At 36.8% G+C, this 27168-nt stretch overlaps 1 protein-coding gene across 1 annotated transcript in view; it reads left to right on the forward strand.

Annotated features, from left to right (window-relative positions):
- Nucleotides 1-27168, forward strand: part of PEX7 (peroxisomal biogenesis factor 7) — a 61955-nt gene that overhangs the window by 6516 nt on the left and 28271 nt on the right. The window contains exons 3-8 of the mRNA XM_081313827.1: nt 1572-1722; nt 5962-6039; nt 6928-7036; nt 23711-23817; nt 24211-24324; nt 26722-26777. Of these exons, the coding sequence (XP_081169953.1) occupies nt 1572-1722; nt 5962-6039; nt 6928-7036; nt 23711-23817; nt 24211-24324; nt 26722-26777 (615 nt within the window). The remainder of the gene's footprint in view (nt 1-1571; nt 1723-5961; nt 6040-6927; nt 7037-23710; nt 23818-24210; nt 24325-26721; nt 26778-27168) is intronic.

Here is a 27168-nt window from a genome sequence, read left to right on the forward strand (position 1 = left end):
TTTATTAAGGTTCATTATAGCATAAAATACAATGAAAATAAAGATTAAGAAAAGGAAGGACTATAAAAAAGGAGAGAGAGAAAGGTACTGTATTCACTTCCAACTCTTTTTCCAGCATAGTAAAATTCTAATATTTATTATTTATTTATTTATTCGGTTTATATACCGCCCTATTCCCAAAGGACTCAGGGCGGTTTAAAAGGCAAAATTTAAAAACAATCCAATATAAAATTAAAATAAATTAAGTCTAGCCACAAAAATTAAATCACAATTTAAAAACATTAAACATTAAATATGACTTCAGCTTTTTACATTACCTATAATTGTTACAAGCCAATTCTATAAATCTTCCAACTAAATTTTAATTTCATTTTTTCTATTTTAAACATAAATACCAGAAGCAATATCCCAATAGAAATAAGACCAAATAAAATCTCTTTGTTAAAAATAATTTACGTCACCATCTTAAAATATTTTTTATCTTTTTCTCCCTCTTCTGGGAAGTGATAACTATATTTATTAATCTTTCTAAACTATCAACAATTATATTAACAAAACTCATTCATTCAAATTCTTTAACCTTACAGGGAAAACTCATATTATTTTTAAAACTCTAAACATTTTTCTAAACATTTTGTCTTTATAACTAAAAGCAATTCTAATGCATCTTTTTAAACTCTCTTAAGATGCAGTATATATTTTCAAATTCACTTTCAGTAATATTTTTACAAAATTTAGAAATTAAGCATTTTATATCAAAGAAAAAAAAAAGAATAACCCATTTTATAAGCACAAAATAATGCATTGAACTTTCTTTTAATTACCTGCTTGATCAAACCAATAGAAAATCCATCCTAATTTCAATTAGGTTATTAAATTTCCTTCCAGCTTGTTCTCATAAAGTATAACTTGAATAGACTATAAAAAGGCATTTGATTCCATTTCACATAGCTGGATTGAGAAATATCTCAAATTTTTTGGAGTCAGTACAACATTTAACAATATACGAATAATTCAGTGACGTTTTGGTGATCAAAGTTGATCGCTAATGGAGAAGAATTAGAAGTTGGAATCAAATGTGTAATTTTCCAAGGTGATTCATTATCACCTTTACTCTGTATACTATCTATGGCCCCACTGACAATAAGCTTGAAAAAGACAAACTGTGGAAATGAACTTCATGAAAAGTTAGATCTATTTGTTTCTAGTAAACTAATTTTTAAAATGGCGAATGTTAAAAGCGTGACATCAACCCCCTCCCCCTATACATTCTTTGTTTAAACAAGCTCATAGTGGAATCTGTGACGGTTCCTGTCTTTTCACAATTTCTCTCTAAGATAAGTTAAACTGAGTGAATGTAGTTCAGTGAAATGTTATGACTTGCTAAAAATTTCATTCCAGGTTCTCCCCAGGCCCACATAATCATATTTTTTGTGAGGTGTAAATTTTTGGTTTGAGATTGTGTGTTGGGTGAACTTAGCTATTATATAAAAATTTTGTATCTTTAAATAGTACCCAGTTATATTATGCTATATTCTTGTCATAAATTAATATATTCGCTTTTGGTTTAGTTTTGACTGGAATGATGGTCTATTTGATGTGACATGGAGTGAAAAGAATGAACATGTGCTGGTCACCTCTAGTGGAGATGGATCTTTACAAATCTGGGATACAGAAAAACCTGCAGGTCCTTTGCAGGTCTATAAAGAACACACTCAAGAGGTATAATTAAATATAGTCAATTTTTGTCTAGAACAAGATAGACCAGTGGTGGTGAATCTATGGCACACATGCTGGAGGCGGCACTCAAAGCCCTCTCTGTGGGCATGTGTGCCGTCACCCAGCCCCGCCTCCCCCCGTGGCCCCCTCCTCACCAGCAGCCCCCCCGGAGGAGAATCACACCTGGGTGCGGCCTGCGCGGAGCAACGTAGCCAAGGACATGGCAGCCAGGCAGTGGAGACAAGACTCCGCCCTCGCGCCCTGTCACACGCAGATGCTGCTGCAGGGCGTGGGCAGAGGGCTTGGCCGCCATGGTGCTGCTGGGCTGCCTGGGTGATCTGCGGCGGGCTGTGGAGGCAGTGGGTGGCCCTGCGGGCAGGCAGGTTGAGGCGGGGGCAGGCAGGGGGGTGGGGCGGGGGCAGGTTTTGGGCACTCGGTCTCCAAAAGTTTTGCCATCACTGAGATAAACTCTTCAAAAAGGAACTGTTTGTTCTTAATAAAAACAGTAATTGAAGTTTAAAAATACCAGAATTTTCTTTCACTTGTATGAATTGTGATTGGATAATCCCTCTGATTTATCCTGCTATTGCTTTTGTAAGTTTCTTCTCTTTATCTTTTCTTTATAAAAATGTTATTAAAATATTTTTTTAAAAAGAAATATACTTTGGAGAAAATAACATTTGAAAATATATAATAACTAACAAGCAGAATTTCCATTGGAAATTGCAATGTTCTATCCAGCAATATATTATTCTCACAAATCTTGTATCCCTGTTTGAATAGCAGTTTTGCATCACTGAGATCAATGAAGATTATTTTTGAGTATTATGTAACATAATGATTCTGTTAGTTCTATTGGGGAAAAATGGAAAGATTTTTTTTAAAGTGTTACAGTAACTATAGAAACACTACAAAGGTTATGTTACCTAAAATTACGCTATTTTTTTCTTTTTCCAGAAAGATTGTGGTATTTTTATATTGTATGAACTTCTGCCATATAAAACAAGTTCTTTATTGGCTTTCCTACACATAACTTTCTCTGCTCTGCAGAATACATAGGTTTATCACTTTGTAGAACTATGCTGATTGCCCCAAGATTAATAAGAGAAGCTAACGTAAAAATGTATTCATTGTCTTTGTGGCAAAGTTAGAATCTTAAAATAGCCAAAATTTGGAGCAATCCAAGTATACCTTCTCTAAGGGGTTTGCAAAATGTTTTGAGATCAATTATTCTAACAAATGTTTTGAGATCAATTGTTCTAACTTCATAATTTTCATAATTTTAAGGGTAGGCGACTATTGGTAAGATTGGAATAGTACAGGGGTCTTCAAACTTGGCCCTTTTATGACTCATGGACTTCATCTCCCAGAATTGCTCAGCCAGCGTGGGAATTGAAGTCCATGAGTCATAAAAGGGCTGAGTTTGAAGACCCCTGGAATAGTTGTTTCTACCGTACACTGGAATATCTTTCGCCAGACTGTGATAGAAGTAGGACATTTCAAAATCCAGTTGAATTAGCCTCAAGCATTTCTCACATTTCTTGCCCTTCTGTTTTCTTATTTTACAGGTTCCACATTTAATTATGTAAAAAATTCAAAGGCCTGTCTGTGGGATTTTCTCCACCTGGCAGCTATTTGTTTCTACCAGCGCCAATTGTCCACTAATGAGTGAAACAGGCTTAACATCCTCAATTGATAAAGTAGTTTTTTTCTTCCTTTTATTTGGATATCATTTGAATCCTCATTATAGCCTCAAGGCCTTTAAAATGTGTTAGGAATTGTCATCCATTGCCTTTGAAGAAAGTCAGTGACATGAAACAAAAGCAATAGAAGCAGGAAACAGATCGGCTGTGATGATCAAAGACATGGAGAGAGGGTTAGCAGAGATTGAGTTTAACCTTTGTCCTGTGCTAGTGATTGCCTCAACTGATTCAGAGAGCAGTTTTGGGGTAGCCTAACTTACCTTCTTCTAAGGAGTTATTGTCAGATGAGGCCACTGCGTTCGCCTCCATCAGGGAAAGTGTGTAGTAATAGGAAGGTGTGCAAGGAATGAATAAGCATGTGCCAAGTACAGCTCTTCGTATGGCATGTACAGTTGTACATTCTTCTTTAGGAGAAAATATGTGTTGAAGAAATCATCCTAAAAGGGTAAGGAAGGTAGCAGTGGTTGGGAGAAGAAGCTTTTGGGCAGGATGATGAGTTTTTGAGTAAAGGGTTGGTTTTTTTGCCTGGGTTGACTAAAAGTTTCCCATTCTAGTATTAAAGACACACACACATACACTTTTGAGTCAGTGTGATTCTTGACAATTGCCTGGGGAAGTCCTTTCAGGTTTCTTGTAAGACTGGCTCAAAGTCATCCTTCTAGCTTTAGTGCCAGATACAGTTACAAAAGAAATTATTTGAAGAATTAATGTATTTTTCCAGACATGACTGGCTGCTTCATAAACTGTTTCCAGTTGTTGTGGCATGCCTGTACATGGGCAAAACACTTTATTTTGCAAGGAAAAAGGCAGGGAAGAAACTTCTCTGGGCTTTTTGGCTCACCTAATCAAAAGCAGAGGGACATGGTGACTCAGTGGGTTAGGACGCTGAGCTTGTCGACCAGATGGTCGGCAGTTTGGCGGGTCGAATCCCGAGTGCCGCGTAACAGAGTGAGCACCTCTTACTCATCCCTGCTTCTGCCAACCTAGCAGTTCTAAAGCACGTAAAAATGCAAGTAGAAAAATAGGGACCATTACGGTGGGAAGGTAACAGCGTTCTGTGCGCTTTTGGCATCTAGTCATGCTGGCCACATGACCACAGAGATGTCCTCGGACAAATGCTGGCTCTTCGGCTTTGAAACGGAGATGAGCATCGTCCCTTAGAGTTGGAAACGACTAGCATGCCTGTGCGGGGGAACCTTTACCTTTAATCAAAAGCAGCAGTTAATTAATGCAGATAAACTTAAAATAAACAATATATTAAGCATTATTTTAAGTTGTTGGTATTTGGAGCGATCCCTGTTCTACGGTGACCGTGTTAAGCAGGAGTCATATAGTCTGCAGGAGTATTTTGTTGCAACCCATCAGGGTTAGCTCTTCTCAAGAGGAGGTTCACAAGCAGTGAGTGCCATCAGGCTTTTGCTATATTAGTCTTTTGAGAAATATGTTCAGTTGCTGAAAATTAAATATTCTGACTCTTCTACAACATTAGAAGTTCTGTAGTAATAGTTCATTAATTGGTTAGTCTTAAGACGGTATCTAAGAAAATAAAATAAAGGTAAAAAAACATTCTACTCCCAGGGTAAAAGAATATTGTTTTGTTTTGGGCAGCCTAGTTAATTGATAAAATAGTCTGACCATCCTTTGGAAATAGTCTTGTACATAGTGTTTCAGTATCAGTCTTTGAACAATATATTTAAAAAACTGTTAATACTGATACACCATACTAGAACTAATTGGATCACGTCAGAAAGCTGCATTTATCTTTTAGCAAATTTAAAAATAGCCCTTGGGCTTGTGCAATTTTTCCTTGCTACACCAATTGTAGATGAGTATCTGAACTGGGATATTTGCAGTGGTAACCTAGTTTTTATAACGGGCTGTGGTTTTCTCCTGGAGATTATCTTCTGTGCACAGTGGATGCAGTACTAGAAAAAGAGAAAAGAAATGTGCGAATCTAAGAATAACTGGGCAGAAAATAAGAGTGAGCAGTGTTTGGACCAATGCTTTTAAAAACTATAATTGAGGAAATAGCAAGCAATAAAACAGATCCATTCTTCTGAGCAAAAAGAATTCTTGAAATATTATCGAAAACCACAATTGAGTGAGTCTTAATTTTCTGTCTTAGGAAGAAAAGGTAAAGATTACAGTTATTACATTGCAATAAATAAAAGGATGTACCAACTAGCCATACACACATTGGATACACAGACACACAACCACAAACATATCTATGTATCCATATACAAGTATATTTTAGTATAAATGGACATGCGTGCATAAAATTTCTTATGTGTCACAATCTAACAAATTGTTGGGTACCTTCATAAATTGTTGATTATTGATGTGCATATGTATTAAAAGAAACCTTTTATTTTGAGTTGTAGATTTTCATTTTTCAGTCTTGAACCTTGATATATAGTGTATATTTCTCTTACACAGTATAGCCAGTATATTCTTTCAGTATCAGGACAGGAAATATGCTCTAATTATGGCTTATCCAATATGTGCTAGCAAGCTAAAGTGTGTCTAATATTTACAGGTCTATAGTGTTGACTGGAGTCAGACCAGAGGAGATCAGTTAATAGTATCTGGATCATGGGATCAAACAGCAAAATTGGTATGTGTGTACTTCAGGTTACTTAAATTGCATATTGGTTTAACATTCTAAAATAATATTCTCAGCGTGTTTTCTGTTCTTTTCTTTAACTGATAACTACTTGTTTTCTTTTGTTTAAATTAATATTGGTTAAAAAAATGAGAATGAAAGTGAGATATCTAGTTGTTTTGTAATTACAGTATTTAATGAATTCACTGATCAAGTGGGAAGAGTCACGAGATGTATTTCTGTACATAACAAAACTGCAAATTGATCAAGACTTGCATATGTGATTGTTCTTTAAATTATTAATCCAGTGCGGTTGATAATTGAAAGTATGGACCTTGACTTATGACTAGTTGCTTAGTGACCATTCAGAGTTGTAATTGATGCTGAAAAAGCTACTTGCAACCCAGATTTGAAATTCTGATGGTCACCCCCTCATCCCATGTCTACATTTCTGAGTGTTTCCAAGTCTGTTCATTTGTATTTCAGAGAGAGAGAGAGAGAGACGCTTCCCAGTTTTTAAAAGGAAAAGCAAACTCAAACCAAAAATTTAAAATCTTCAATTAAAAGTGTTAAAACTATAGTTTTTGCAACTCGGTCTGTGAAAGTGATAGTTGGACTAGTCTTACATATGATGATATTAAGAACATGCAAGCATCTAAATCTAGCCAAAGAAGCAGCTAATTTTCAGAAAGGCATAAATTAAAACTGTTTTATAGGTACACATTATGGCAAATTTTAGACTTGCATTTTTACACTGGGCAATAACTCTGTGGGAAAGCAATACATTTGTTTCATGACAATAATTGCTTGTTTTAAAAGATAAGGTCGCTCTCCAAAGTAGGAGCTATATCCTGAAAGTAGGTGTACCAATTATCCTTTATTTGTTTACATTTTGTCTAGTGGGATCCTGAAGTGGGACGGCCATTGTGCACATTCAAAGGCCACGAAGGTGTCATTTATAGCACCATATGGTCTCCACACGTCCCCGGCTGCTTTGCCTCTACCTCAGGTAAAAGCTGCAATTTCTATTTATTTGTAGCAGGAGCACTTCAATTACATTCAATTGTTCTAAAATTCCGTCCAGCAGATGGTGGTATAAATTTAAATAAATAGTGGAAGGAATGAAGAATGCGTAGCTATAATTAAAGAGCAGGCTCAGTTGTTATCTCTTAACTACACATATCTGGCCCCTCTATGTGGATCAGCAACTGTTTTAATCAAGTGAACCAATAGCAGTTTTTCATGCTGTCATTTCATTTCGTTTTTTACTGCCTTGCCAGCTTTTTCCCATTCCTAGCTGATATGACACTACAAGAAGTTATAAATTTCTGAATGGATGTCTTTTATCCAGTGCTTTTTTTTGTAAAATAAAAAGGTACTGGAACTCACACATGTCATACAACCTGCTTTGCCTACCCTACAAGGTTCCATCCAAAAAAGGTGCCGGAACTCCGTTCTGGGCGTTCTATGACAAAAAAAGCCCTGCTTTTATCCAATACCTTCATGACTTTATGGACATTGTTCAAGTCATTTCATTTCCTGGAAAACATATACTTAACAGTCCTTTTGGGAATATATTAACATAGGTTAGGATTATGCCTTTGGATTTGAAGGCACAAATGTTATTTGGAACCTGTAAGTTTGTATGTAGAGCGTTGGGTTGCAGCTCCTGGAAGTAGTGCCTTTGGAAAAATGAATTGGTCATACTGTGGTTCGAACCATTTACCTAACTATTTAGTTATATATAAACATTGTTTATGGTAATGTAGTAGTAATACTACTGGATCCAGGGATGGCCATCCTCATGCTTTTCAGGTGTTTGGATTACAGCATGGCTCAGTGGGTTAGGATGCTGAGCCTGTCGACCAGAAGGTCGGCAGTTTGGCGGGTCGAATCCCGAGTGCCACGTAACAGAGTGAGTGCCTGTTACTTGTCCCAGCTTCTGCCAACCTAGCAGTTCGAAAGCATGTAAAAATGCAAGTAGAAAAATAGGGACCACTACGGTGGGAAGGTAACAGCATTCCGTGCGCCTTTGGCGTCCAGTCATGCCGGCCACATGACTACGGAGACGTCCTCGGACAAATCCTGGCTCTTCGGCTTTGAAACGGAGATGAGCACCGGCCCCTAGAGTCGGAAACGACTAGCACGCATGTGCGGGGGAACCTTTACCTTATGGTTAATCACCAGGGAATTGGAAGTTGTTGTCCAGGTTACTTACTTCTTGTATACAAGTTGTAGTGCTTTTTGAGTATAGGGCAGGGGTAGGCAACCTCGGCTCTTTTATGACTCATGGACTTCAACTCCCAGAATTCTGGGAGTTGAAGTCCATGAGTCCATGAGTCATAAAAGAGTCGAGGTTGCCTACCCCTGGTATAGGGGCTGGGTGTTAGATAAGGATTGGGGACACAACATTTCAAATCTATATTTTACTACAGTTAGTTCTTCTTTAGTGACTGTTCACAGTTAATCATGGCGAAGAAAATGTAACCTTGCAACCAGCCCTTGCATTTACAACCTTTGTAGGAAAGCTGAACTCACATTTTCACTTAATGCCCACTTTAAGTAAACAACCGAGTTGCTGGTCGTAATTGTGATCATTAAATAAGGACTTCCTGTACAGGAAAAAAACATTTCAGTGGTTTTGGGCCAGTCACTATTTCTTAGGTTAAACTATTTTAGCAGAAAATGGTAGAAATATTGCAATTTGAATATATGCAACAAATAAATTGAACTGCTATGAAAGGTATGTTTATCCCATTGCAAAAATGGTGAGGGCTGGATTCAAATTTGAGTAAGTGGCTTGTTCTAGCTAGGCTTGGTTAACAAAGCAAAATTGTTTTATCTTGCTTTAATTTCCTATGATTAAAACTAATTTCTAAACTAAAAGAGAAAGACCTTGCTCTCCTCATGCATAGGATACAAAAAAGGGGGGGAATTACAAAAGCCTGAGGCTGAAGTGCTGAGTCTCTGAACTGCCTTTATTTATTCCCAACTAATGAATTAATCATTGTCAGCATGTTTAATTTTAAAATAATCAACAGGATTGTGTTTTGGAAAGATTTCAGTGTGTGTATATGAGTGTTTTGTTTTTACAATTCAGCAGGTTGTAGAGCTTCTTTACCAGTGGAAGTAGTATAATAGCTCTGTCTCTTTGATTAGTAGCAGCATGATCATTTCTGTATTTTAAAAAGAGAGGTCAGTTGAGTGTTTCTTTCAAAAGTAATGCCATTTAACACTTTGGTAATGCATCTACTTTGAACATGATTGTTTGGAACTGAATCTCATTGCTTTGGATCTTTTTGCTTGTTTGTTTTTTTTGAAGTGCAGGCAATATACATATTGTTTTACTTCACTAGGTACTATTCTTTGATTGGTCTTCCTAACTGGGGGGGGGCATATCATACACAGAATTGTTGCATTGTTGCAATTGTTATGTGAAGTATTAAAGCACATTTTTTAACTGACTGTGTCTCCTATAGTAGTCCCAAAAGACAAGACCTAAATTAGGAATTTTGAACAACTCTGGCACTTACACGTGGTGCAACTCTGTGCTTTTAAAGAAATTGTTCATATTTGTTCTTAATAATATACAGATCATTTTTACTTTCAGAAGAAGGCCTTCTCAGTGGTATGGTACAAATCTCAGAGATTACAACTTTGTCAGAATACTCACAGCCTCAAACTTTTTCTTGTTGGTGAGCTTTAGAATAGCTAGCTTCTGCTTCTGTCATAAGGATTTTGCCTTGTTTATCGCATTTGTATTGTTTAACAAATTCAGCAAGTTACATTCTTTTATTTCTATACAATAAAGCTATTCTCCTAGAAAAATGTTACCTCCTGATAGTCTTCCTGTCTGTTTTAATTTTCAGCTTCCCAGCTAACCCTACTTCTACATAATCCTATTGTTCTGTGAATTTTCCACTTATCATCCATTTATGCTGTTAAAAAAACATTTAAGTTGGCTGAGAAATCTGTTGTGTGTACAAGATATTATGTATGACAGTTAGATTTTACATATATAAAATAGAAATGAGTGCATGTTTGTGTGTATTATATATGTGTGTCTGTATATGTGTTTGTGTATATATATAACACACACACATATTACACACACATGCATGAAATATGTAGTGTAGTGAGTCTATTATTATAGGTGGTATGGTAATAATGATGTTACAGAAATTGGAATAAAGTGAATATCTACACTAACATTAATAAGTAAATAGGGGTGATTTATCAAAGGAGACAAAAATCTGCAGTCAAGCTCTGCTCTGGTGTAAAAGAAACACTAAATGCTTTTTTACTGGTATGGGTTTGAACATTTTCATTCAAAAATTTGATTAGTGTAATAGACATTTATCTATCTATCTATCTATCTATCTATCTATCTATCTATCTATCTATCTATCTATCTATCTATTTATGGGATTTGTATGCCGCCCTATCTCCCAAAGGACTCAGGGTGGCTAACAACGATAAAAACACAGAATACAAACATTAAAAGGTATTAAATCAAATTATCCCATAAATAGTCCAATTAAAAACACAATAAAACAAAATTAAGAAAACCTCCCATCAGTCCAGGTCGGCCTGTTGAAAAAGCCATGTTTTAAGGTCGCGACGAAAGGAACGGAGATCCGGGTCATGCTGTACTATTTCCCCCCTCTTTTGATAGCTTCTTTAAAGAATAGAATATTTAACCAGGTGGATTTTTTTTTTATTAATAGAAAACATTATCAGAGGAATAAAATTCAGTACGTTGGCAAATCTCACAAGTTTTAAGGACTTTTGCTGTTTTGTAACCTTGGTATTCCATGCCAGTACTTACTGCAGTTGCCATAGGTTTTTGGAACAAGAGTGTGTTCAGCTTGGCTAAGGTGCAAAAGGCTTTTAGGTTTTGCTATACCTTGCAGTATAGAGCTACAGCGACTGAATTAATATAGCAACTCAGCTTTAACAATTTTACTTTGAGAATGTTTTACTTTATTTAATAAATGTAGCAGCATATGTTGTATCTTTTGAATTACAGGTAGCCCTCGACTTATGACCACAATTGAGCCCAACATTTCCATTGCTAAATGAGGCAGTTGTTAAATGAGTTGCACCTCGTTTTACAACCTTTTTGCCACAGTTGTTAAGTGAATCCTGCGGTTGTTAAGCGAATCTGACTTCCCGCATTGACTTTGTTTGTCGGAAGCTGGCTGGAAAGGTTGGTAGTCACATGACCCTGGGATAGTTCAGCTGTCATAAATATATATGCCAGTTGCCAAGTGGCTCAGTTTTGATCACATGTCTAATAGGGATGCTGCAACAGTCGTAAATGTGAAATCCGGTCATAAATCACTTGTTTTCAGTGTTGTAACTTCGAACAGCCACTAAACAAATGGTTATAAGTCAAAAACTATCTGTAATGTTGAGTCCTGGTGACTGAACAATTTCCTACAGTTTTCTTGACATATTTTTCAAAGTGGCTTATGGTACTAGGGCTAAGAGAGAGAAACTTGCTCATGCCTGACAGGGCCAGAACATACAATCTCCTGGTTTCTAAATTGGTGCCTTTAACCACTACACTGAACTAGCTGTCATATAATAGTATACCCTGGTTATAATGTTGCTTAGAAAGAAAATACCCCAAAAGAGTTGTAGATGTACAGTAATGAGCCGTTTCAACAGTGAATAATTATTCACCTGGTATGAATTGGACTAAAAGAGAATATAAAAGAGATTATTCCCATGGTGCTGATTAGTAGGTATTGGAAAAGCAAAATATATTTTCTCTTGTCTTTGCACTATTTTTTTAAAAAAGAAATGAGCCTTCTAGTCCAGAACTGAGATATCTGATGGGAACTGTATCTGGTCACTAATGTTGACTGGCTAGGATCCAGGGAGCTACTTAAGGCAGGCCTAAGGGCTTGGGAATGCCAAGAGTAATCTTTGTTTTTAGTAAACGTATTGTATCTAATACGTCTGTGTTAGATCTAAAATTAAAACTAAAAAAAAGTATCACTTTTAGGAGGGTTGTACCACATGGCAGAAGAGCATAGTTTCCTCAAAAGTATAAAGCCCTATGATTCTTGAAATTCCAACCCACTCTTACATATTCTTAGCTTTAAGATATAATGCAGAGTTCCGGCTCGGAAGGAAAGGGAACAGCAGGGAACTGTGTGCATGTGCGGCCCTTGCACACATATGCAAATAGGTATGCGCATGACAATGGCGCTAGCATGCATGTGCATGCGCCAACAGGCCACATGCGCCATCATGTGCGCTGGTGCACACACGCATGTGCAGATGGGCTACCGGCGCCCGCATAATGCTGGCGGCGGTGCTAGCATCCCCACGCATGCACAAATGGGGCCACTAGTGCACACATGGCGGTGCTACCACCAGCTATTCCTGGTGCCCTGTGCCAACAGGCTGCAGCCCAGTACCAGGCCGCGGACCATAGGTTGGGGATCCCTGATATAATGCAATCATATCTGCAGATGTTTTATTTTGCTAATAGTTTATTCTACTTTGTTCAACACAAAGGCCAGGTTGTAGCTACCTATGAATTTATCAATTGAATTCAATTGAATTTAGATAGCCACCTACCTCATATGTGTGACTCTGGGCAACTTACGAACAATTAAAACAAACATTAACAATTTAATATTTAAGAATATTCTAAAAAAGCACACAAAAGAATAATAGAAAATTTTTTTAAAAATCAGAAAAAAATATGAGCATATACAATCATCATAAAAAATAATAAAATCCATTGTTGTTGTTAGCTGCGAAGTCGTGTCCGACCCATCGCGACCCTATGGACAATGTTCCTCCAGGCCTTCCTGTCCTCTACCATCTTCTGGAGTCCATTTAAGCTCACGCCTACAGCTTCAGTGACTCCATCCAGCCACCTCATTCTCTGTCGTCCCCTTCTTCTATTGCCCTCGATCTTTCCCAGCATTAGGCTCTTCTCCAGTGAGTCCTTCCTTCTCATTAGGTGGCCAAAGTATTTGAGTTTTAGCTTCAGGATCTGGCCTTCTAAAGAGCAGTCAGGGTTTATCTCCTCTAGGACTGACCGGTTTGATCGCCTTGCAGTCCAAGGGACTCGCAGGAGTCTTCTCCAGCACCATAGTTCAAAGGCCTCAATTCTTTGGCGCTCAGCCTTTCTTATGGTCCAACTTTCACTGGCATACATTGCAACTGGGAAGACCATAGCCTTGACTATACGCACTTTTGTTGACAGGGTGATGTCTCTGCTTTTTAGTGTGCTGTCTAGATTTGCCATGGCTTTCCTCCCCAGGAGCAAGCGTCTTTTAATTTCTTGGCTACAGTCCCCATCTGCAGTGATCTTGGAGCCCAGGAAAATAAAATCTGTCACTACCTCCATTTCTTCCCCATCTATTTGCCAGGAATTGAGAGGGCCAGATGCCATGATCTTGGTTTTCTTAATGTTAAGTTTCAACCCAAGTTTTGCACTCTCCTTCTTCACCCGCAACAAGAGGCTCTTTAGTTCTTCTTCACTTTCTGCCATTAGAGTGGTATCATCTGCGTATCTTAGGTTGTTGATATTTCTTCCGGCAATCTTAATTCCAACTTTTGATTCATCTAGCCCTGCCTTTCTCATGATGTGCTCTGCATATAAGTTAAATAGGCAGGGTGACAGTATACAGCCTTGCCGGACTCCTTTCCCAATTTTGAACCAATCAGTGGTTCCGTGTCCAGTTCTCACTGTTGCTTCTTGACCCGCATATAGGTTTCTCAAGAGACAAATAAGATGGTCTGGTACTCCCATCTCTTTAAGAACTTGCCACAGTTTGTTATGATCCACACAATCAAAGGCTTTAGCATAGTCAATGAAGCAGAAGTAGATGTTTTTCTGGAACTCCCTAGCTTTCTCCATGATCCAGCGTATGTTGGCAATTTGATCTCTAGTTCCTCTGCCTCTTCGAAATCCTGCCTGTACTTCTGGTAGTTCTCGATCCACATACTGCTGAAGTCTAGCTTGTAGGATTTTAAGCATGACTTTACTAGCATGAGAAATGAGTGCAATGGTGCGATAGTTTGAACATTCTTTGGCACTGCCTTTCTTTGGAATTGGAATGTAAACTGAATAAAATCCATACCTGAGGTAATTACATCCAACAGTAACACTATAAAACTACTTTGCTACATTCCCAGATCCTCAGGTCTGTTAGTAAACTCATGTTTTCAGGATTTTATGAAAGGCCGTCAGGGGTGGATGTTCTGAAGGGCAGGTACCATGGCAGAAACGTTTCTTCTCTTAGGTCCCCTCACATGACATTTCTTAGCTGATGAGAGCCCAGAACATGTCTCTCCTGCCCCTGATAAAACCGGTAATATAAGTGGGTCCCTCAAGTAACCTAATGCTATACCTTTTGGGTCCCATTTATTTTATTCAGAAAGAACATAAGCAGAAATTTTTAAAAAATGAATTACAAAATATGAAAAACATTAGACGGCAGTGCTAATGTAAATTACTAAGTTAGTAATTAGTAATGTAAATTACTAATGTAAATTATGACAACACATCAATTAGTATTACCATAGCAAATATGTAAACAGTTTTTCAAAAAGCTTATATAAATACTATTTTTAATCAATAAGTAATATAAACTGAAAATATTACAAACATTACAATAGTTATAACTTAACCAGCAGAAATCTCTTTTGACAGTTGAGATATCAGTATGTGTCAAGCACGCCTCATATACCAAATAGAAAAGAAGAAAATTTCAGGAATATTTCTTAAGAAATTTCAATGAATTTTTGTACCTGAACTTTGAATTGGTGGGCGGGTGTGTGTGTAAAATGCTGGTACCTTTCTATATTCTTGCTGCCATTATGTATGCAACTGAAAATTGTAAAATATCTTCAAAAGCAACTCTGGATATAATGCAGCAATAACTCAGTAGGAAACTACTACAGCGTGAATGTCTGAAGCCAGATTATTTACGTTCAAATAGGTTGTTTGAACCAAAAATGCTGTTTGTAAAAGCGTTCCTTTTGTTTTCACATACTTTCTGTATAAATACACACACACACTTATGTTCAAGTGAAAAGATGGTATCAGCCCTTTAAGGTAGACCAGGTCAGTAAACAGACACCACAAGTAATACTAAAGTTTGACTTTATTGAGAGGCTATAACTGAATCTTGAAAGCCTGACAGCATTTCCCCTTTTCTCAAGAGAATCTTGAATTTCTTTCTCATTTTTTTTTGTTTACCTGGGCTAAGCCCAAATTTTATTAGCTGTTACCACAGTGCTTCTCCAAAGACGTGTCTGTGCTTCTCTAGACGAAAGTGAGTTGGTATAAATAAAATACATGTGAATAAATAGCAAATTCTAAAATGATATTGACAGCTTTAGATAGTTTGTGAGATGCTTTCAGTTTCCTGCAGCGTGTGCTTAATCAAATTGTCAGCAAATGTGTGTAAAATCTAAAGGAAAGATTTAAAGTTAAAATTTAAAGGGAAATGAATAAAAAGTGATTGAGTATTTAAGAACTTGCAGTTGTGCAAATTATAGCCGTAAGCATGGATATGAAGGGGAAAAAGATTACAGCACAGAAAAATAATGGGCCTGCCTGAATGGCATTTCAATTAAGGTATATTCAGCATTAAATATGTTTGGAAAGAGCAAAGCACTTTGCAGAACTGTTAATATTGCATTCAATCATCTGTATTTCTGTGGGTGCTTTCTCACTTGCTTCATTTCTTGTTCAGAATAGGAAATCTTGATAACAACCTGGAGTTGTTACACCTTTGTAGACTATTATCATATCGGTATCAGTTTTTAAGCTAATAATGTAGCTAGAGATCAGCTCGGAAGGACTGCTTTGGCTGATAAATGTCTCTCTGATAACAAAAGGCTAGTCATGTGGAAAACATCATTAAAAAATGACATAAACAACAAAACTGCCTGATAGCTTAAAGTGTTTAATTTGTACACAAAGTAGCTTTCTGTTCTCTACCTGCACAATGAAATTGAATATTGTGTAAAGAAGATTAAAATGTATCCATGATTCATAGAGAACAAGGCATAATCAACATTGTTCAGATGATGCTTCATCAATCACTTGGGGAGCTCACCTTTTGCAATTGGCTTTCCCAGTTTGGTGTAAAAGCACTGCTTTATAAAATAAATATGCTGTAGTTAAAATATCTTACAGTTATCTGTATGAAATAATACAGTAGATGCTTACTGTAAGAAATATTCTGGCATCTCTGGCATCTTGAGAAGATCCACTGTTTGCAAAAACCTGTGAAACTTGACCTAACAGCGAATCGTTACCTTCCCTGCTAGAAATTTAAGTTTTGTCTCCATTCATATACAGTCATGGCTGAAATTGTTGGCACCCCAGAAATTTTTCCAGAAAATCAAGTATTTCTCACAGAAAAGTATTGCAGGAACACATGTTTTGCTATACACATGTTTATTCCCTTTGTGTGTATTGGAACACAACAAAAAAGGGAGGAAAAAAAGCAAACTGGACATAATGTCAAACAAAACTCCAAAAATGGGCTGGACAAAATTATTGGCACCCTTTCAAAATTGTGGATAAATAAGATTGTTTCAAGCATGTGATGCTCCTTTAAACTCACCTGGGGCAAGTAAAAGGTGTGGGCAATATAAAAATCACACCTGAAAGCAGATAAAAAGGAGAGAAGTTCACTTAGTCTTTGCATTGTGTGTCTGTGTGTGCCACGCTAAGCATGGACAACAGAAAGAGGAGAAGAGAACTGTCTGAGGATTTTGAGAACCAAAATTGTGGACAAATATCAACAATCTCAAGGTTACAAGTCCATCTCCAGAGATCTAGATTTGCCTTCGTCCACAGTGCGCAACATTATCAAGAAGTTTGCAACCCATGGCACTGTAGCTAATCTCCCTGGTCGTGGATGGAAGAGAAAAATTGATGAAAGGCTGCAACGCAGGATAGTCTGGATGGTGGATAAGCAGCCCCAAACAAGTTCCAAAGGAATGCAAGCTGTTCTGCAGGCTCAGGGAGCATCAGTGTCGGCGCGAACTATCCGTCGACATTTAAATGAAATGAAACGCTATGGCAGGAGACCCAGGAGGACCCCACTGCTGACACAGAGACATAAAAAAAGCAAGATTACAGTTTGCCAAAATGTACTTGAGTAAGCCAAAATCCTTCTGGGAAAACGTCTTGTGGACAGATGAGACCAAGATAGAGCTTTTTGGTAAAGCACATCATTCTACTGTTTACCGAAAATGAAATGAGGCCTACAAAGAAAAGAACACAGTACGTACAGTGAAATATGGTGGAGGTTCAATGATGTTTTGGGGTTGTTTTGCTGCCTCTGGCACCGGGTGCCTTGAATGTGTGCAAGGCATCATGAAATCTGAGGATTACCAAAGGATTTTGGGTTGCACTGTAGAGCCCAGTGCCAGAAAGCTGGGTTTGCGTCCGAGATCTTGGGTCTTCCAGCAGGACAATGACCCCAAACATACGTCAGAAAGCACCCAGAAATGGATGGCAAGAAAGTGCTGGAGAGTTCTGAAGTGGCCAGCAATGAGTCCAGATCTGAATCCCATTGAACAACTGTGGAGAGATCTTAAAATTGCTGTTGGGAAAAGGCGCCCTTCCAATAAGAGAGACCTAGAGCAGTTTGCAAAGGAAGAGTGGTCCAAAATTCTAGGTGAGAGGTGTAAGAAGCTTATTGATGGTTATAGGAAGCGACTGATTTCAGTTATTTTTTCCAAAGGGTGTGCAACCAAATATTAAGTTAAGGGTGCCAATAATTTTGTCCAGCCCATTTTTGGAGTTTTGTTTGATATTATGTCCAATTTGCTTTTTTTCCTCCCTTTTTTTGTTGTGTTCCAATACACACAAAGGGAATAAACATGTGTATAGCAAAACATGTGTTCCTGCAATACTTTTCTGTGAGAAATACTTGATTTTCTGGAAAAATTTCTGGCCAACAATTTCGGCCATGACTATGTTAGAGTAAATTCAGGTAAGGTTAGTTCAGCATATCCCTACATTAGGAAAAAAAAATTGTCGTATATCTTCAGAGGATTTAATCACATCATTCTTTTTTATTCAACAATATTAAAAGTGGTATGTTTTTCTAGAGATTTCCCACTACTGCTATGGAACCTGGTCTTTGAATTTGCATATGAAAGTATAAACAGAAGAAGAAGTTACAAGCTATTTAGCTCTTGAATAAATTAAATTCTTTTTCCATGTTCAGTACTTAACATTTTATGTTTAAGAGTTTGACAGCAGTGTTAATGACCACAGTGCAATGTAGGAAAGTAATTAACAGTTGAGGTATCTGGAGCTGCAGATAAAGTAAGATATCAGCTGTCTCAGAAGCAAACTGAAGACTTTAAATTGTTAGGGGAAAAATCTCTTACACAATTTTTCAAATATGTTTCTTCTATACTGCTACCATTTTAATTGGGACACAATGAAGTACAGTGTTATTTTAGGACAAGTATAGCTTCTTTTGAAAATGCTAGTGATAAAGATTGTTGATTTTTCACCATTGGCAATTAAATATGAGTAGAAAATGATCTTCTGTTTTTATATAAATGGACTATTAAATCCAAGAAAGATTAGACATTTTTAATATAACTAATGGGCCAAGACTTGCAGTGTTGACAAAAAAAAATTGCTTAGGTTGGAGCATATTGACTTTGCCAGCTTATTGGGAAAGTTAACATTATGTCGGTACTGCAGTTATGATAGCCAGATGCACTGACATGTTGATTTAAAATTGACTGGTCACATTTCCATTTATGACAATATATGTGCTAGCATCCTCAGATATTAGAAATGATTGAAAACTGACACAAATAACTGGATAACTGCCATAGCAAATTTAATCTGATAAACTTTTGCTTGGCTTTATGATTACAATTAAGTGTGGATGGATTTCAGATCTGTGGAGTATTTTTTTTATACGAACCTGAGATTAAGTAATCTGAGACAGAGATTCAAATGGTTGGATATGCCTACATACAAAGAATAAAGGAGATAGGTTCCTACTCTGTGTCCAGCATTAGACCAAAGCTCAATAATCTTTTTTTTACCGTTAAAAAAGTTCCTTCTGGTTTTTCCTAATAATTATTTTTAACAAACTAATTTAAGGGCAAAAAATTTTTTCACTGGTATATTTTTACATAATTAGAAACTTGAATATTGGATTCTGGCTTAATCTATTAAAGATTAGAGTTCTGCTAATGCTTAAGTACTTTAAATATTATTTAATTCTTGATCTAACTCTCAAAGTATTTCCAAAGATTACAGGTTATAAAAGGTTTGGCTAGTGGATACACATCTTCCATCCCTGATGTCATCAATATATAATACATTTTCAATTGTATTATGACTAATTATGATTGTTATGTTAAATGAACAAATAAATGCATAATTGATCCACTATAGACTTGTACAGCGAGACCTCAATTTACAACAGTTTGTATAGTGACTGTTTGAAGTTACAATGACACTGTTTGAAGTTACGACCATTTTTCACACTTATAGCCATTGTGGCATCTTTATGGTCATGTGATCAAAATTCAGACACTTGGCAACTCACTCATATTTATGACGGTTGCAGTGTCCCGGAGTCCTGTGATCCCCTTTTGCAAGCTTCTGATGAACAAAGTCAATGGAGAAGCCAGATTCACTTAACAGCTGTGTCACTAACTTAACAACTGCCGTGATTTATTTAACAACCATGGCAAGAAAAGTCATAAAATGGGGCAAAACTCACTTAACAAATGTCTCACTTAGCAACAGAAATGTTGGGCTCAATTGTGGTCATAAGTCAAGGACTACCTGTATCATTAGATTTTTCAATCACTGTGGAATGAGATTTCAGTATATCATATAGTATATGATAGTTTATGATCTATGTGATGGCGCAGTGGCTAGAATGCAGTACCACAGGCTAACTCACTGCTCACTCCATGAGTTCGATCCTGATGGGGCTCAAGGTTGACTCAGCCTTCCATCCTTCCGAGGATGGTCAAATGTGGGCCCAGATATGCTGACACTGTAAACTGCTTAGAGAGGCCTATAAATCACTGTGAAGCGGTATATAAGTCTTAAGTGCTATTGCTATTGTTATTTTCTGATCATAAAAAAACAGACCTACATAATTGTATATATTTCAGATACTTAGGCCTATATCAAACATGAGCATTTTACAGCCTCGGGCCACATCCAGCCCTTTGGCTGTCTCCATATAGCCCGCATGAGGCCATTCAGAAATTAGAAATTGAATGTAAATAAGCACACCACAGGTAGCAGGAGAAGAAGCCAAGTTGCGTCTGCTTCTGCGCAGTTACCATGCGCTGCTTCAGTTGGTTGGCAGCCATGGAAGGGTGAGAAGAAAAAGCATTTTTCTGCCCCTGCGCAGCACTCGCTTCTCACCTGAAGCAGCTGAGGAGTTGCGTTGACGGAATTTGAGGGCATCAAATCAGGATACATTGATTCAGTCCTCCACAATAGTCCCAGTTTCTCATGTGGCCCCTTGGGAAAATTAATTGCCGACCCCTGACCTACACACTCCAACTATTTCCAAGCATATTTTTTAAATGGCAGATATTAGCAGCTCTTTTGGTAGCTAACTGATACGCTAGAGCTGATTTGATGGGGCATTCTCTCTCTTTCCCTCAAACTGGGACAATAAAAAATCAACGTACAGAGAAAAGGGTCAAAATCGCAAATAGAATCAATTGTTGCCCAGAAAATTTCATAGAACAAGAAACGCTTAAGTTATCAATCAGTATAAAGTAATTTATAACCACGCTACTATATCTAGCCTTTCCTTTTGTTTTTTTTTGTTTTTTAGCTGCCAATGCAAACAATGCCATATCAACATCATTCATATGAAAACAATGTCATTAGAATTTTCTAGGCTTCCTGATAACAAAAGAATCACCATCTTTTTCTGTGATTTTTATACAGTGGTCAGATCAATATATAATAAATGAGATCCTCTACTTGTTTTTGCCTCCTAATGAAATGCTTTGGTTTGGTCAGCATTGTCATATCTCCTGCCTGAGCAGAAGACCTCCAAGATCGCTTCTAACTCTGTTAACCTGTTGCACAGCATCATGCCAGGACAGTTTCTCTGAACAGTGGCAGAGGTTCTGGTGCATATGGCTTTCTTCAACAAGCAAAGCCAGAACAAAATCTTCTTTTCCCAGTTGGCGTTCCTAAAATATGTTCAGTATATCATCTATTCCCTTAGTTGATGTTTAATCCCACACTGCATTAATAACATATTGGGGGGGAAAATACTTCTTTGCCATAATTTGCAATTTGCTCTCCAGTGTTCCTTCACCCAGGTCTCCAAAAGCACCTTTTTCAAACACTCTTCTACTAAAGTGCTAATTTGGTTTTTAAATACTTCAGTATTGTAGTAGCAGTGGTCGCTTCAGTTTTCATTGGCTTGTTATTAGTTTCAGTACAGAATGATAAAATACAATATTGATAAATTTGTACATTGCAATTTGACCTAATGGTTTAAAATGTACAGCTTCAGTAAAACCATAATTGGCTGCAAGCATTAATGAGGAGTTGATAATTAAGCCAGCTTTAAATCCCCATAAAGATAAGAACCCTTTGCATTTTTAATAAATTATAATCTAAGCATAGTATCGGTGGAACGTGATTCCAAAGAATACTAGAAGAAAAAGCTGTCAGCCACCCTGTAACTAATTAGGTACAGAGAAGTAATTGTCAATTCTCAACACAGACATAAGATACAAGCTTATTTTTTTAAATTTTATTTATATACCGCCCTTCTTCCGAAGGACTCAGGGCAGGCATATAAAACATACAAAAGTTAAAAAGAATTAAACATACGGTATGCCTATTTTCAAAATAGCCTTTTTTTTTTTGCTCCTATGTGTAAGGGCTGGAGAGTTAAAATTAACCTTAAACTGTTATTTTTCACAAGCACATAGGAATGGGAACAAAGGAGAAGTAAAGATAGTCTGGCAGACATGTGGCACAACTGAAACAGCAACATAGAGAACAAACTAGATAAGAAGGCAGAGAGTGGAATTGAGTAATCCAGCCAGCAGACTGCTGCATTATTCCAGATGGGAGCTGATCAGTGTACAAATCAGCTGCTTTGCCATCTCAGCTGTGAACCAGCAGGTTCTACTAAGTGCTCATTAAATGAGAGTTACAAATTTAAGTGGCTATATTGATAAAGAGCTGGAATAAAAGTCCCTCAGATTTAGATTCCTTCCTAGGTTCCAAGATGTCCATAACTGGCAATTCTGAAAATAGAAGAGGGAATGGAAAGTTAGCAGAGTTATTCATGTTCAGTTTTTGATGGTGGAAATCCTTCCAGTCTGTGATGCTATCAAGGTACTTGGAATGAGATGCCCAGAATGGAAAGATTGGAAACGGGGGGGGGGGGGAGTCATCAAACTGAGCTAGATCTAGTGATCACATCTTAAAGAACTGTAGATCAGGGGTCCTCAACCTTGGCAACTTTTAAGACTTGTGGACCAACTCCCAGAATTCCTCAGCCAGCAATGCTGCTTGAAGAATTCTGGGAGTTGAAGTCCACAAGTTTTAAAGTTGCCAAGGTTGAGGACCCCTGCTGTAGATCATTGCTCCTTTCAAAGCTGGCAGATCCTTCCTCACAAAAAATGTTAGTTCCTCATGGATCCAGCAGTTCACACCCCATCTATTTGACTGAAGGGACAGGGAAGGCAAGGATAAAACCTGCAGGTAGCAGGGTTCAAGTATCCATTCCCTAGGATACTTCTAAATGTTCAAAAGTATCCAAAGATATGCCACAAAATGGTGCCTGATTCACCACCAGGTGCTATGATCAATTGGCACCCAATTTAGGGCAGATATGATTGAGTTCATCTAACAGGAAATCCTCAAATTCATTTTTGGTGCTTGCAGGACTTTGGTCTGCTATCCCTACCTGAAAGGCTGTGGGTAAATGTGAACAGGGACACCACATAGGAATTAAAGATGCAATAAATGTAGAGCATAATTGCTCATTTGCTGTGCTTATTGGTATTATTTAGCTCTTACAATTGTTCAACTGTGTCCTCTTTTTTGCCACTATTGCTTTAGATATCTTTTCAGTCACTTTGTTTTTCACAGTTTCTTGACAAACAAGGAGCCATGAGTCCAGAAGCACCCTGAAATTATGAAATTTATAACCTATAAATAAAGATTATATTTCTTGAGGAATCTGATTCCTGACCTTTAAAGTACGAAATCAGTCTTGAAAATTTGATAACTAGCCATGCATGAATTTCCTTGCCATGGTTTTACTCAGTTTATGGTTTATTTCACTTTCATTGTTCATAGCTTATTTTCCACAGAATTCTATACTATATACCTGATATAATTATCTTTTCTAGCATAATATGTACAGCTATAGAGTGATTCATAATCACAATAAAATAACAAAAATAATCAAAAATAGCATCAGTTTCCTCACAAGGTGAATAGCACTTCTTCCTCTTTAAAGTGTACATATTAAACTTCTTCCTTTAGCGTTCAGTGCTTTCTCATTCATGAAGTGATCAGTTTGATGAACTAAACGGTCTTTGTAAACAAATCTGTTGATTATCTGTCAATCCTTTCTAAACAATTTATAAAGTGGTAAACTGTTATGTAAAGTTTCATGTATTAGTGTGTCTATTTCAGGCGACCAAACTCTAAGAATTTGGGATGCGAAATCACCAGGATTCCCGGTGATAATTCCTGCTCACCAAGCTGAGATTTTAAGCTGTGATTGGTGCAAATATGATCAGGTACAGTAAATGGAAATAGTGCATTTTAAACAGTGGAGAAGCTGCTTTTATTATTTTAGGATTTAGGACTGTTTTAGTTTGTTTATAGATAATTCAGGTTATGATTATTCTCCATTTACTATTGGTTTTAATAATATAAACAGCTTTATAGCTACTTTATATAGTTGGGATCTTCCTCAATTTATCCTCAGTGTAGTAACTTTGAAATAAGCTGAGCTATCAGATAGTAGCTGATCCAAAGTCACTCTGAAATTCCCGTTTTTAATGGAATGAATTGGCATTCCAAAGTTTTTCCTCATATTGAAATTTCTGTTAGCCATTGTTGTTTAGGTTTACAACTTGAGAGCTGTTGGTATTCTTAGAATAAAACTCTTTTTGTGCTTTTTTTATCAGAACTTGCTTGTAACAGGTGCTGTTGACTGCAGTTTGAAAGGCTGGGATCTGAGAAATATCCGGCAACCCATATTCAGTCTGCTTGGGCATACATATGCAATAAGAAGAGTGAAAGTAAGTTTTAGTATTTTTCTAATTATTGCATTTCTAAATGGCTAGGAAAACAGGCAGTCCACAAAACCCAGCAGAGCATTTGATGAGCTCCATATTTGTGTTCCTCATTTAGCAGGCCCTGTCTCCTCCTCCTGATGTCTGGCAGATCTTTCTTTGGCACTGAGTTACATTCCACAAGGGACTTGTGATGGCGTGGGGACACAATATTTAAATAGCTCATTTGTTTTTTTTACATTATAAAATATTTATAGACTCATCCTTCACCAGATTGGATTCTAAGGAAGCATACAAAATAATAATAATAATAATAATAATAATAATAATAATAATAATAATATCAGAGGTAATAAAATTAAAATTGAGTAAAAGCTGAGCAGCAGGGTAGATTTTAAGAAATATTTACAACAACCGTTAGTATACTAAGAAGCCGCCCTGAGTCTTCGGAGAAGGGCGGGATATAAATGGAATTAAAATAAAATAAAATAAATAAAATAAATAAATAAAATAAAATAGTCAAGAACAAGTCATTGTTCATCTTTTACTGGTTAATTTTATTAGGAGACAATGAGTTTTTGTTTTTTTTATTGCCTTTAAATCAAGGTTAACTCCTGGTGACTGCCTGGACAAGTCCCTGCAGTTTTTTTGGCAAGTGTTTTTGGAAATGCTTTCCTGTTGCCTGCTTCCTAGGGCTGAGAGAGAGTTGCCCAAGGTCACTTAGTTGGCTTCAAGCCTAAGGGAGAAATAGAACTCACAGGCTCCAGGTTTCTAGCCTTAATCACTATACCAAATTTGCTCCTGTTGACGATGGAATAGTCATGTCATAATATAACCTAATATCAGTAAACTACTTGAGTAAGTACAGGTAGTCCTTGACGTATAACCACAGTTGAGCCCAAAATTAAGTTGTTAAGTGAATTTATACGACCTTTCTTTCCTTAATTGTTAAGTGAATCAGTTAAATACAGTGTTAAGTTAGTAACACAGTTGTTAAGTGAATCTGGCTTCCCCAATCACTTGGCTTGTCAGAACGTCGCAAATGGTAGTCACATGACCCCAGGAGATTGCAACCGTCCTAAAAACATGCCAGTTGCCAAGCGTCTGAATTTTGATTACATGACTAGGGGGTGGCTGCAATAGTCATCAGTATGAAAAAATAATAATCATAGTCACTTTTTTTCAGTGCCATTGTCACTTTGAATGGTCACTAAATAAATGGTTGTAATACCTGTACCTGTACCTTATATTTTATTAGCAAGCTAGCTAAGTATTGCTTTGAAAGTAAATTAGTAAGTTGCTTGAAAATTGCTCACAAACAATCCTTCACCAGAGTAAAGCTACGTTTCAGGTCGACCATTGTAGACTTTGGACTTTACATCCAGATTACCTAAACTACAGTAAACTGTAAAGTGTAAAAATATTGTACATCCTACCCGTCTCTTAATCCAGACAATTAATTGGTAGTGAAGGCTGTGCAAACTATCTTGATTTAAAACCATATTGAATGTGAAATGTTCTATTTCAACGGCTGTTTCAGTTGTAAATCAGACTTGCAAACATTCAGAAAGTATTCAGAATTTGAAACATGGAACTTATTTCAGATTTCTGTTAGGCATTCTTGCTATTTCAGCATTTAAGGGGAAAAAATAAGACATGTTTAGTACTATAAATCTTTCTGAGGAAAATTGCTCTTCTTTATGAATGTGCTTGAAAAAGATTGGTTTAAAGTGAATGTTGCTGGAATCAGCTATGAGGGTTTAGTAGAGTTTGGCTCTTGCTCTCCATCTTTGCTGCAACTCTTGTTCAACTTTCCAGTTCATGCCAAGGGCTATGATTAATGATCTACTCTTTGTACTGGGTGAAACTATAAGAACTTCTGTTGCCAGTTTTCATCCTTGAATCCAATTGATTAAGTTAAGTTGAATCCAGATTAAGTTATATCTTGGTAATTAAAAAGAATTCCTGCCTTGATGCTAACAATAAAAGACATAATCTTTCATAAGTATTTCGTGAAATGAGACAGATTTTCAGAGGTGCGATATGTTTTAAAAGTGTTTTAAACATTTAGATAGTTTGGGTTTTCAAATTGCATTTTTTTTGTGATTTGAGAATTTATGGTCAGTCTTAGAGACATGTACCATAACCTGCTTAGGGGATCAACCTATAAGATATTTCATATTAAGTTGAAATTTTAATATATGGCAAGGATTATGAATGCTACATTAAAGCAGCTTTATGTTGATTTTTATAGAAAACAATATTTTGATTTGGTTCCCTAATACTGTTATTTTACAGGATAATTTTTCTTTCTAAATACTTTTCTCTCCCTATCTTCCACCCCCACAAATATGTATTGAGACTTATTTTGTGTTTCTCTCTCTCTCTCTCTCTTTTTTGCAGTTTTCACCGTTTCATCCCACTATATTGGTTTCTTGTTCCTACGATTTCACTGTGAGGTACAGTAATTATTTTTGATTAAATTCACATAATCTGCCATGCACTTTTTAATGAAGCATACCTTAATTTTTGCTAATAGTTTATGAAAACAGAATTTCCAGGGGAAGGTGCTACATTCTGCATCTGTGGCCTTGGAAGGTTTTTGTGAGAAACAGTTTGATTCTGTCTGTTAAATAGAGATGAGAAAAAGATGGTTTCTTCCTTATTTGTATATAAAAATAATAATCCCTAGTGCTTTTTTTAAAAAAAGAAAAGAAAAGATAGCCTTTTCTTCCAATTCTAATACTGGCAATGTGACTGAGAAATGTTACTGCTTTTCATCTCTTAATCAGCTCAATATTTTTTCTCTGTAACAAAGATTTTGTAATTTTCATTAATAATATTTGCATA

Source organism: Vipera berus (genome assembly GCF_964194415.1).
Source record: "Vipera berus genome assembly, chromosome: 1".
Classification (NCBI taxonomy): domain Eukaryota; kingdom Metazoa; phylum Chordata; class Lepidosauria; order Squamata; family Viperidae; genus Vipera; species Vipera berus.